The sequence below is a fragment of the Furipterus horrens genome, unplaced genomic scaffold (assembly GCF_987537825.1).
Source record: "Furipterus horrens unplaced genomic scaffold, mFurHor1.1.pri manual_scaffold_17, whole genome shotgun sequence".
NCBI classification, from domain to species: Eukaryota; Metazoa; Chordata; class Mammalia; order Chiroptera; family Furipteridae; genus Furipterus; species Furipterus horrens.
In genome coordinates this window covers 23,696,651-23,709,681 of record NW_028327187.1, presented here as the reverse complement: position 1 = coordinate 23,709,681, position 13,031 = coordinate 23,696,651, and the positions used below count along the sequence as shown (strand labels likewise).

General features: G+C 37.5%; 1 protein-coding gene across 1 annotated transcript in view; it reads right to left on the bottom strand.

Moving 5' to 3' along the window:
* Positions 1-13,031, bottom strand: part of GPC3 (glypican 3) — a 408,165-nt gene that overhangs the window by 374,991 nt on the left and 20,143 nt on the right. Inside the window, exon 2 of the mRNA XM_090263980.1 lies at positions 804-965. Coding sequence (XP_090120106.1) covers positions 804-965 — 162 coding nt within the window. The remainder of the gene's footprint in view (positions 1-803; positions 966-13,031) is intronic.

Below are 13,031 nucleotides of genomic sequence, written 5' to 3'. Positions count from 1 at the left end.
GAGCAAGTTACTTAACCATTCTGTGCCTTGGAATAATAATAATACATACATCATATGGTTATTGTGAAAGTTAAATGAATTAATATATGTAAAGCACTTAGAAGATTCCTAGCCCATAATGCTTGTTATTACCACTACTGTCACCACTATCATCACTATCCCTAGCTGGGTCTTTGAACCAATGGAAGTACTCCCTATTCCTGCCATGACGGTCCTACAAATTAGCAAGGAGAAATGCAATTTCCTACACATCTGGCAATGCCACAACAGCTTCTTTTACAGTCATACACAAGTTTAGTAAGAACTGAGACTCACAAAGAGAGAAGTGAAAACCATTCACACAAATGAAAAAATTTAGGGTCATCAAACCAGTTTCTCCTTAAATGGAAATGGTCCCAGTGGTCAGAAGGAGTTTGTACACATTCCAGAAGTATCTAACTCACTCCTGGAGAAAACTAGAATTTAAGTAATTTTGTTGTTGTTGTTTTTTAAGTAAGTCTTACAGACTAGTTGAGAGAAAATATCATTTACTCTTCCTGCAGAGATTTACAACTTTTTACATACAAGTAAACAGTACGTTTTTGGACAATGGTTTTTTGACAATACCCACCTTTCCAAAGTTGGAATGAAGTTTCTTTTTAAAAACTGTGTTTTTCCTTAAACACAATTTCTGACTGGGAGGTTTTTATATCGAGTATTAATGCTATAATGGTAATTTATAAATTATACTTAGCTTTTGAAAGCCCAGTGCCCACATAATGATACCACTGAGTACCACATCTGAAATGATCCCCAGAACTCACCTTGGAAAACTGCAGCATTCTGAATAATTAAGAACTTGAGCTCCATACTTGAAGACTGAAGCAGTTGTTCCATGTTCAATCGTGCTGTTAGTTGGTACTTTTCTTCCATCTTTCTTGAGCAGCATGTTGGACCCTTGGGAAGACATACTTGCAGATCTGACCCTGAAACAAACAAGTTTTTCCACGTTTCAGTAAGCAGAATATCACACAAATGCACACACATGTGTGCACACACAGAGAGAAAAGAGGGAAAGAGGGCAAAACAATGCATTTCTTTTAAAATACAGTAAAATCTTGATTATTCAAAATTAGTGTTTATCTTAATGAATTCCCTACTTTCTACCAATTATCCTTACAATTGATTCTTTTGAATAACTATTAGAATTAATTGCCTAGATGTGACTCATAAATTCTGCATAAACTAATTTATAGCACCAAGTATACGTCATTGAACACTGATATTTAATTTGTCTGTTTAAAGATTAATCTACACTCCTACAATTTATTTTTCCTGGTTATAATGCACGAATGAGAACACAACCAAGAAGGCATTTCCAAAATTCCACTTATGATTTCCTAATGAAATGTATGTATGGTCAACCCAATGTTGCTTTTTGTGGGATAAATTAATATATCAATATTGTATCAAAGCTTTGTTGCTGTTATTATTTTAACTAAAGGTCTGAGGAAAGATTTACAGAGGAAACACCCAGAAGACACTATTAACATTCAGGCAATCACCAAAATCTCCTACAATTCCAACATTCTAGTTCTATCACAAATGCCTAGCTCTTATTCCTGAGCTACTTCATTGTTACCTCCTTTATGATGCAGAATGTCTTTTATTTTTGCATTTCCATAAAGATTTGCCAAATGAATGAACTCCTTATTCCAAAATTAGGGAATAAGAACGTCTTCATCCAATGTAACTTTTTACAATATCCTTCACAGTTCACCGGTCTCTACTTAAAACACTCTCTTTCTCCCTTGTTTTATTGATCCTAATCACCACCCCCACCACACACGCCTACTGCTTTGTCCATTCTCATCTGTCTTTTCTTGCTTCCTCTATTCACACCTATCACATAAATGTCACTGACCCTCTCCCTCATTCTACATATCTCCCTTCTAGATGATCTTATCTAAACCCATGTGATAGCTGAACTTCCTAATCCAGCCCTGACCTCTTTTCTAAAGCTCCAAAATCCCACCTTTTCAACTACATTATGGGAATCTAGAATTTAGCATGCCCAAAACTGAACCCAATATTTCTCATATATACACACACAAAGTTCCATCCTCTGTGTTCTGTTATCATAGTTAATAATCACCATCCATCAAGTTTCCACGTGATAGAAACCTTTGTCATCCTCAACTCTTCACTGGTGACTCAACACATTTCTGAATCAATGGAAGTCACCAGCATATGAGTGAAAATTGAAGTCATGAGTGCAAATAAGAGTTATTCATCAAATATTTATTGAGCACCTATGATGTGTCAAGAACTGTGGCTATAGCAGTATACAAAGCCCCTGCCCTCAGGGAACTTATATTCTGGGAGACAACAAGTTATAGTGATAAGTACTATAGCAAAAAATAAAACTGAGTATGGAAGGGAAAACAAACTGTGGTATATATATGGCATTTTACTCCACCATGAAAAGGAATAAACTATTGATATATGCTACCACATGGATTGATTTCAAAAACATTACACTAAGGGGAAGACACCAAATTTTAAAAATTATATACCTTATGGTTCCATTTATATAAAATTCTATAAAACAAAAATTAATCTATAGTAACAGAGAGCAGTTCAGTGATTGTTGGGAGGTGGAAGGCAGGGAGGAGTGGGAGTGAGGAAATTTGGGGGAATGATGGATATGTTCATGATTTTGAGTGTGGTGATTGTTTCATGGCTGTCTACATATGTCAAAATTATCAAAATGTACTCTTAAAATGTGTGCAGTTTATTGTACATTGACTACACCTCAATGAAGCTGCTGATTTTTTCATGTTTAAAAAACAAAGCAAGGAATATAGGGAATTCAGCAGCTGTGGGGTGATTCTATTTATATAGGGTAGTCAGGGAAGGCTTCTTTCATAAGGCAATGTTTGAGAAGATACTAGGGAAGTGATGGAGGGTCCCATGATTTTATATCCTCCACCCATACTAGCAACTATTAGGGCTCAATGAATATTAAGTCCAATCTCCTTCCTTTTCTGAAACTCCTGATTTACTCAAACTCTCCCTTCAGAAAGCATTTGTTGAATTCTCTTCTGGCCCTGGAAATATGCATCTCAGACCCCCTACGGTAGGGAATGTAACTGACTAATGGTTCCAGCTGCAGCACTCTGAATTCACCGCCATGTTGTGCCTGGGCCACAATTGCTAGGGGCTGCTCCAAGCCAATGACTGAGCATGAGAAACATGTTCCATCCTGTGAGATGCACAGCTTTGCTGACAGGGATTTTGGCTTTAGGGCTGCCAGTTGACCTGACAACATTTTCTGAAAACTGCATTGCAGTCTAAGATTCTTCCTGTTCAAACTTCCTTCTTGCCCTCTCTCCTCCACAAGGGTCAGACCTACACCACAGTCTGATGGCTCTACCAGCACCCTTCAGCTCCCTGCTCATTTGCCGTCACAAGTGTTTTCCCGAATAAATCTCTCGCACATCCAGTGCCTCATTGGCATCTGCTTCTCAGAGGATCCATCTAACAACATCTTCTATGTCCCAAGCATTGTGCTATATGGTGGAGATACAACTTTGAATAAGGGAGACATGGCCCTAATATATAAATTTTATTAGCCAATGTCACCCCAATAAACTTAATTTAAAAATAAAGACAAAAAAGAGACATAGTCCTTACCCCAAAAAGCTCACTGTCTAAAGGGGTTAACAGAGAAAAATACTTAGTACATAATAAGTGAGTGAAATAAAGCTCATAGTTAGCTAGGATGACAAAACATGTATAGGGAAATTAAGGAGGACACCCTCCAAGTCCCATACAGTCCTTGGCAAAATAAGGTTTCATAATAAATTTCAAAACTTACTGAAATAAGGCTAGAAAGAATATTCAGACATTTTAGCTTTTCAACAACTGAGGTTTTAAATAAGGGGTGGAGAGGAGATCGGTTAGCCCTCAGTTACCAGAAAATTTATTTTTATTACAACATCTTATTTCCCTTGGAATTCCAGTTAATCATGGCCTTCATGCATATGTCCAAGTTTCAAGTTTTGCCTCCCATGACATCACTGTTGGAATCCAGGGTATTGACTCCAAGCTCTCCACTTCCCCCTCCTCAAGGGAGCAGCTGACAAACATAGTAAAGGAGAGCACAGATAATGCATATTCCAAAAACTAATCCAGCACTGCAATTTATAGTACTGAATGAAAAGGTGATATTTAACATGTCAAAATACAATTTGGAATCTGGAGACAGAGTTCAGATTTATCTCCTATAAATATGAATCGCATACACAGTCTTAAACTCATTTTAAATATGGTCTAAGCTTAAAGGCTTCATGATTATCTTCAGAAATGTTTTTTAAAACAGCTAGTTCTAGCTCACTGTGTTCTTTCTACATGAGGTTACAAAATGTAATGCTATTCTAGGAACAGAAACTGATTCAGTTTATTGGACCAAGAAGGGAAAGCGTCCCCTCGGGGAAGAGGGGCTAACCTAGATTTAAACAAGTTTGGTTGTAACACACATGTAGATATAAAAAATCTTATTTAGCAGATATCTTGCATATACCAAGTTCCTGTCCAACTAGCCAAGTTTTATTTACTTTCTTGGTAAATTGATGTCGTGTGTGTTTGAAATATCTGTATTTAAGTATTTCATAAAATTAAATGTTATAGATAAAATCCTTCGTTTTTAAATTTCCACTGGTGATAACTTGTAGTTTTCAGAAGTGGTAAGGTTTATTTGGCAAGGTAGCTGTTAGTACTGTTCCTACTCCCACCAGCTCTAGCTAATGGGAGTTATAAAATAATAGGGCTCAGATCTTTTCTCTGTGAAGTGCTACAAGTTGCTTAGATCTTCAAAGGAAACACATTGCTGCTCAGTCTACCTAGAGAAGCCCAGGAATGACTCTTTGGCTTACCATGACACCAGTTTGATTTGCTTTTGATATGATAATTCATAAAGTAACTCAGAGCTTGCATAGCGTACCCCTTACCTGAGGTGGTGAAGTCTCATCATTGTATAAACTCCCACTACCTCAACAATTTATTTAGCCAGAAAACTTTAAAGGAATAAAACCTCAAATGAGAACTTTTTGGGAATGTGTCAGATGGTACAAAGAAAGCTATATATTACATTCAAACATAAAAAATGTTTATATAGCAATATTTATCCTCCCTCCCAGTTATTAGCACCTGGTTAATCAATAAACCAGTACAACTGATCTGGGGGGTAAGAGTTAGCTATAGATTTGAGAAAATAAAACATCTATCAACTGATAAGAAATCAGGATTTCCAAACTGGGAAGGAGAGAAATATATGCAATAGGGAAAACAATTTTAAGTAAAGTTCGTATAACTCAGAGGCCACCTTAAAATAAGCCCCAGTACAAGACAGCATAAGGAACAAAGTGGGCCTGGAGAGCTAGACATGCCTAAATGAAATGACAATGATGAGCTGTAGCCATTTCAATACATGAACATGTACACGAAAGAAAAAAAAAAATGCAGAATACACAAAACAGAAAGAAACAGAGAAAGAATTTAGACCGGAATCCTCATCAACAAGCAACACAATGACTTACTCTGGAAATTGATCCCAAGTGGGATGAATAAAATGTAAATCCAAGGACAGATAACTAAGTACACTGAAAACTGGTACATATTAAAAGCAGAAAGGTCAATTGAAAAGATAAGATGCAACCAGCAAAGGACACAGTAAATAGCAAAACATTCTTTAAGTATGTTAGGAACAAAAGAAGGTTAAAGGAAAATAATTCCTTTATTAGATAGAAAGGAAAAATAATGGTGGACCACACTAATCAAAGAGGTGCTCACATTTGTTTTTCTTAAAAGTGGAATTCAGCAGGGAAATGGGAATACAGTAGTCCCTCACTATATCGTGGTTCACTTATCGCCACCTCACTGTATCGCGGCATTTTAGAAAATATTATATTTAATTGTTTATTGCAGATTTTTCTCTATACTGCGGGATTTTGCGGTACTGTATATGCATATTGTTAAAGTTACGTAGGTTTAAGAGCGTAGAATAAATGTAAGGTTCCTACTTCACGAGGGTTCTGGAACGTAATACCCACGCTAAGTGAGTGAATGCTGTAGAGACGAGCAATATAGCCTGGGATGAAGATAAGGAGAAGTCTTAGCAATTGACTAATCAAATGAGCCAGAAAGGTTCAACTCTTTCAGGCTTAATAACTTGCATTCACAGATGCTAAAAAAAAAAAAAAAAAAATTAACTAAAGTCATTATAGGGCTGCTAGTTTCCATTTATTTTGGAGGATTAAAAAGTACCTTAATATTATAACCTCCTCTCCTAGATTTTTAGTTCCTGAAGAGCAGAGAGTGACTCCCATCTCCTTTTGGATGTCCTGTTGATCCCATTCAGCCCGTACATACAATGTTGAATGAATGATCACTGAAGACTGAGATTCTTAGTAAAGAACCTTGTGTCTTTCTGATCTAAAAACACGGAGTGGAGACAGGTGACTTTGAGAGTTTTACATCTGTATGCTTAACTTTGATCTTGGAAAAATATTTTAAAATACCACAAAAAATCAATTTCCAAACATCTTGAAGATACACAAATAGATATTTCACTTGAAGGAACTATGAAGTAATTTACTTCTAATTATTTTGAGACAATGTCTTGCTTGCACATTGGGTCCAGTTCTGGTTCTTATAACTGGAAAGGGATATTGGAGTTATGAAAGCTTCTCTCTGGGGAATTATTCTCATGCGTATCCAAGCTGAGCACCTTAGCAGTTACCGCCCAGAGGCTAAACCACAGGTGGTCCACAGAAGGCTCCCTGCTAATGTGTACTCCTGTGTCAGATCTCTTAGGTTTGGCTACTTGTCTCCTTGACAAACCATCACAGATTCTTTCCTTTGGGCCCCAATTCCTTCTATATTTTGGCTCCATTCAAGGGCTTGACATTTCATACTGTTTCTGGTTTCCCTTAGCCACCTCCTCCGGGACTGGAATTTCAATTCCTCTTTACTCTGCAGTCATAGGCTCACAATCATTTGGAGACCCCATTCCATGCCTGAGCCCTGTCCCTAATTGAAAGAGGACAGTGAACAGTGTGTATGGAGTTGTTTAAATATGTCTGTCCTGTTGGATTTCATTCCACATCAGTATGTGTTAATGGCCTCAGTTCCATGATAGGCATTAGTGGGCAGGAAAGAGCAAAATCACTTATGGCCCCTCTTATCAAGTTGCTTGTAATTTAGTCCTAGCCCCACCATTCGCTAGCTGTGTAAGCAAGGCTAAATTATTTAACCTCAATATGGTTTTTTGTCCTTATCTATAAAATTATCAATAGTACTTACTTTACAGAGTTATTGCAAGAATTGAGTGAGATTATGCATGCAAAGCTGTTAAGTCTTCTTGGTATGAGGTAAATATTCGATACATGTTAAGTAAAATTAAAATAAATTCATGCTAAGAGACCAGACTTTCACACAAAAATAGCTAAAGAACAGTAAGAGTTGGTCCATGGTTAGGTTACAAAACATGTAGTATACTTTCTGAGGTGATGGAAGTAGTCCATATTTTAATTGGGGCAGTGGTTACATGGGTATATGCTTTTGTCAAAGCTTACTAAATATTCTGAAAATGGGTGCATCTTATAGTTTGTAAATTATATTTCAATAAAGTTCATTTTAAAAATATATGATATGGCAACATTTGCTATATAAGGGAATGCTCACCAGAGTCTCTAGGGGTCAAAGAAGACTTCCAGGAGGAAATGGGGCTTGAGCTAGACAGTAAAGGATGGGAAGGATTTGGAAAGGCCAGTGAGTGAAATGTTTGGCACCAGCAGAGTAGTGGGGCAAGACTAACCTGCCTGGAGAGAAGCTGCCATATAGGGTGTAGCTGGCTTATCAATTAAGATAGGCTAGAATTTGAAGGGCCTTGAATTCAGACAGAAACCTGGGGGCTTGATCCCATAGGCAATACAAAACCGCTGTCAGTTCTCAAGCAGAAACATAATATAATTAAGAGTGCTGTTTAGGAAGATTAGTCTTACTGCCTGAAATTGGGAAATGGACTAAATAACATCTCAAGGTCACTTCCAGGCCTCTGGTTCTCTCATTACCTTTATTATGTTCTATATGTTGGTTATTTTACTAGACTACAATTTTATAAAATGACTATAAATTGTAAAAAAATCACATTAAAAAACACATTAAAGAACAGAAATATTAATGTACACCTTGATCCTTATACTTTTCAGTATAGATGGAACATATTCAAACAGCAACAGAAGAGAATGAATTGTCAGGGCTCAGTAACAATGAAAATTGAAATCTTTTCCATATATATGATGATTTGACACATTTCATTGCCAAGGTCTGCTTTATGAATGACAGGGTTTGGAGTTTTTTGGGTTTGTTTATTTTTTGTTTTTTTGTGGGTTTTTTTTTGTTTTGTTTTGTTTTGTTTTCCTTTTTAGCTAACAAAGGTATATTGTGCTAAAAATAATAATGTAACATTGTAATTAAAGTAATATTAAGCTAATGAATGAATAATACCCTAAACTGCTTGCTTCATGACTCTTAGGGAAAATAACTGATGCCTATTAAAATTAGCTGAAGGATTAAGTGCAGGTCTCTCTACTAAGGAACAAAAAATATATATAGCAGGTATTTTCAAAAGGGTTTTTTAAAAAATGAAGGACAAGTCAATTTGCCATCTAAAAATACTAGTTAATTTCCTTAGCATATAATGATGACTTGCTGTTATAATGGTGCCTTTTCCCGTAATTAATCATTATTTAAATCAAATCTTATACACTCGTTAATTTCTTACTAATCAAGATAGAAATACAGATGAAAGAAATGGCTGCATTTGAAATTGGTGGAGAAAGTGATGATTGCTTGTAGATGATACCATCCTAGGGAACCCAGCTGAAGGGTACCTTTCTGTTATTTAGCCTGAAAGAACATGACCTTGCAGAGGACGCACCCCGGTACCACGAGCTCTGATTTCAAATCAAAGATCATGCGTAGGGCCACCATAGACTGCCTATGTAAAAGGTAGGCCAAAATGTCACTACCACATTGGAGTACTGGGAATTTAAAGCAAGCCTGGAGATAAGCCATTCTCTAAACCTGATAGTTAAAGAATTAATTACAGTACCTTTATCTCTACTGCCAACTGCCAACTAACTGCATATCATTTCATACCCGGTAAAGGTGGAATCCCTAGATCACTGCCTTCTCCCACAAAGAGGTTCTTTCTGGACCACATTCCCAACCAGCAGTCGACATGTGCTCTGGGGATACAAACTTACTGATTACATCCAGCCTGCCAATGTGGTGAATGATTCATTCATCCAACATTTAATGAATGCCTACTTTTTGCCAGGTACTATGCCCAACCCAAGGAATACAATAATGAACAGGACACAGTCCCTGCCCTGGAGTTCACAGACTGGTCAGGAAATGGTCTCCCACACTAACTAGAAACTAAAAACCTCTACATCATTCTGGACAGTTTACTTGGCCCCATCTCCTATAACCAGCTGTCACTAATCCCACTGGTTCTGCTTTTTAAATGTCCCTTCATTCCTTTCCTTTTCATTTGCCTTATCACCTCACCTCTTTTCACTTGGACAACTGGAAGAGCCCCTAAACTGGCTATCTTGCCTCTATACTCTCCTCCACACAAGTCCCAGAGATATTTCTAAAGGACATCTGTGATCACATCATTATCCTTCTTTAAAAACCTCCAAGAAAATGGAACAAGGGCATGGGGGTGTCTAAATGAGTAGCATGCTCAGGCACTCACAAGGAATCTGCTAAGGCTAAAGGGAAAAATGAGCTGGAGAATGACAGGGGTCAGGTGAAGGGGAGCTATATGAACCCTGCTACAAGATGATCCCTAGTTATCATTGGTTCTTTTTGTTTGTTTTACAGTATATTTTTCAGCTTTATTGAGGTATAATTGACTCCCAATTATCTTTGAATTGGATTATAACAGGAGACAGTGTTCACGGGAGCAGAAAAAGAGGTACTACACAAGGTTTCTGTCATTTGAGTTCCCATAGCACTCCGCATCCTTTATAAAGACACTTCTCACACTCCCTAACTTGTACCATAGTTATATTTGTAGGATTTATCTCCACTAGATTTAAATCCCTTGACTGACTCATCTTTGTGTCTCAAGAGGCCCGCTGGGGGTTTGGGCTTGATGCCCTCCTCTCTCACTTGGAACTAGTGCCAGAATTTTAAGAGAGTTCAGTTTTAAAGGAACTAGGTCAGATTAATTGATACTACTAGAGCAACTTTTACAAGGGCAGTGTTCTCTATTCCAGGGAAAATGGTTCTCTCTCTCGCACAGGGGCATACACAGTCTATTTAAATGGGGGAGGAACCCCTAATAAAAACAAAATTGGGTTGAAGAATAATGCCACCTAGTTTAAAGCTGTGATAAAGAATCTTTTCATTTAGAATTCTGCCAGAAGGACTAAACTAAGGCAATTTCCCCATGTTCCCTAGTCGCTCTTTCACTAATTGTTCCTCTACTCAGATAAGTAGCTGAGATTCTGTCTTTCAGGAAATGTATAATTTTTATTTTTCAGAGACCACCTTCAAATATGCACACCTGAGACATAGCTGAGACTTTCAGCACCCTAGGCCCACTCTAAGTGCTAAATTCTTTCCCTTCTGTATTAAATCACATCAGTGGGGAAAGGGCCCTTCCCTACCAGGACTAAAGTGTCATTATCTGCTGTGCTATCAAAACAGCTGTATGACTTGAACAATTACCTTCTCAAATCTGAACTTGACTAGATGATTGCTAAGGTAATTTCAAGTCTGAGAGTCTAAGTTCCCCAACTGTAGGTCAACTGATAGTCATTGATCTCATTCCAGACTGGGCATTAGAAGGATGCAAAAGAAGCAAAGGACTTACCTCTGCCCTTCTAGGAAGGTTATGTTAATAGTACTTGGTTATACGTGAACATCGATATGGGGCCAAGGCAAAGACCAATGACTAATTCAGCCTTTTCAGCATTTCACTTCAAGTAATAACCATATACTCTTTGTCTCCAGAGGTCAACTAATGGCAGATAGCTTCCTGATGGAATGGCTTGTGGTGACAAAGGGAAGAACTCTGAAATCAGACAGACCAGGGTGTGTACCCCAACTTGGCCACTTAACAGCCATGCCATCTTAGGCAAGGTACTTAATCTCTGAGCTTCCTTATCTATAAAATGGGAAGAGTAATACCTACCTCTTAAAGTGGTTGTGGGGATTAAATTAAACTCTTATTAAATGTTTCCCAAACATATGCCTCCATTTTCTGCTTCCCTGTTTTGCTCATGCTATTTCTGTCCCTGGAGTGCTCTTCCCCTACCTTCAGCTATTAGAACCTTCTCATTTATTAGAGTCTCTCTCAAGTGTCTCTTTCATAATGTTTGTCTACCCTCCCCCAGCTACCTTCCCACCAAACAAACCCCATGATCTGTCAACTCAGAATGTTCAGCCCACTCTGTACCTCTCATACTACATTTTACCATCAGATGTTATATCTGTTGGTATATATATACATATATATATATATATATATATATATATATATCCCTACTGTTAAATTTTAAGTTTCTGTAGTCAGGAACTATACCTTGACCATCTTTGTATTCCCTGACATGGTATAATAGTACATATTCAGTAAATGCTTGTGGAATGAATGAACAAATACTCAACAATGAGACTCTGCTTACCACACATAGTAAATTCCCTGTGTCTTGAAGCATTCAAGCACAATTTGGGTAGCAATATTGGGAATACTATGGAAGAGAACCCTGCACTAGACAAGGAGGCTAGAACCGGTGACCTCCCAAGTTTTTTTTTCTCTTTGATTTTCCATGAAGGCCATTCTCTAACTCACTAATCACTTCTTATACCAAGGTTGTCACTGCCATAAATGTTACAACTAGTTTTTTTTATTATAAGCAAGAGTGACAGCATTTCTTCCGAGACTGTCTCATATGTGACAACTATATATTTACCTCTCTTCATGCAAGATGTACTAAAACTCAGTATACCTGAACCTAAAAACGCAGGCTTTTGCTTTGCCAATGTTTCTGGCTTCCAAAACTCCCTGTAGCTGATGTTCTATCAAACCACAATGACTAAGTGGAAAACTATGGTAGGTTGAAAGCACACTATCACCTTGAGCCTACAGATCCTGCATAAAGTTTTTCAGGTGGGTAATAAGCAATAATTGTCTTCCACAGTTAAAGTGCTTAGAAAAAATATTCTCTTTTTAAGAAAAAAATACAAGAGCCATGAGTTAAAATATCAAGTCTACACTGAATATGATACCCTCTTTTGTTTCAGAATTCTTTTGATCCAGAATGACTTAGGTAAGTCATTTTCACCTTTTAGTCCTCAATTTCACCATTTAGAAAATTGGTTAACTGTAGTTGCTACCCACATCTCTCTCAGGAAAGATACTAAAATTTTACAAATTTAAGTTTCCCTAGGGCAAGTTACCCTCAGAGTAGAGGGCAAGTTGGTATGATTCAACAGGACCAGAAAGCTCTCTTCTTTGGTAGACTGAATGGTGTCCCCTCAAAGTATATGTCCATGTCTTAACCCCAAGAACCTGTGAATGTGATCTTATTTGGAAAACGGGTCTTGCAAATGTAACTAAATTAAGGATCTGAAAAATAGGTTACCCTGTATTATCCAAGTGGATCCTAAATACAATGATAGGTGTCCTTATAAAAAAAAAACACACACACACAGAGGAGAGACACAGGAAGAATAAAAGATCTTGTGAAGACAGGGGCATAGCTTAGAATGATGTAGCTACAAACCAAGAAAGATCTGGAGTTACAAGAAACTGGATGTAGCAAGGACGGATTCTCTGCTAAAACCCTTAGAGGAGAATGTGGCCCTGTCAACACCTTGATTTTTTTTTATTTCTGGCCCCCAGAATGGTAAGATAATAAATTTCATTTGTTTTAAGCCACCAAATTTGAGGTAACCTGTTATGGCAGCCC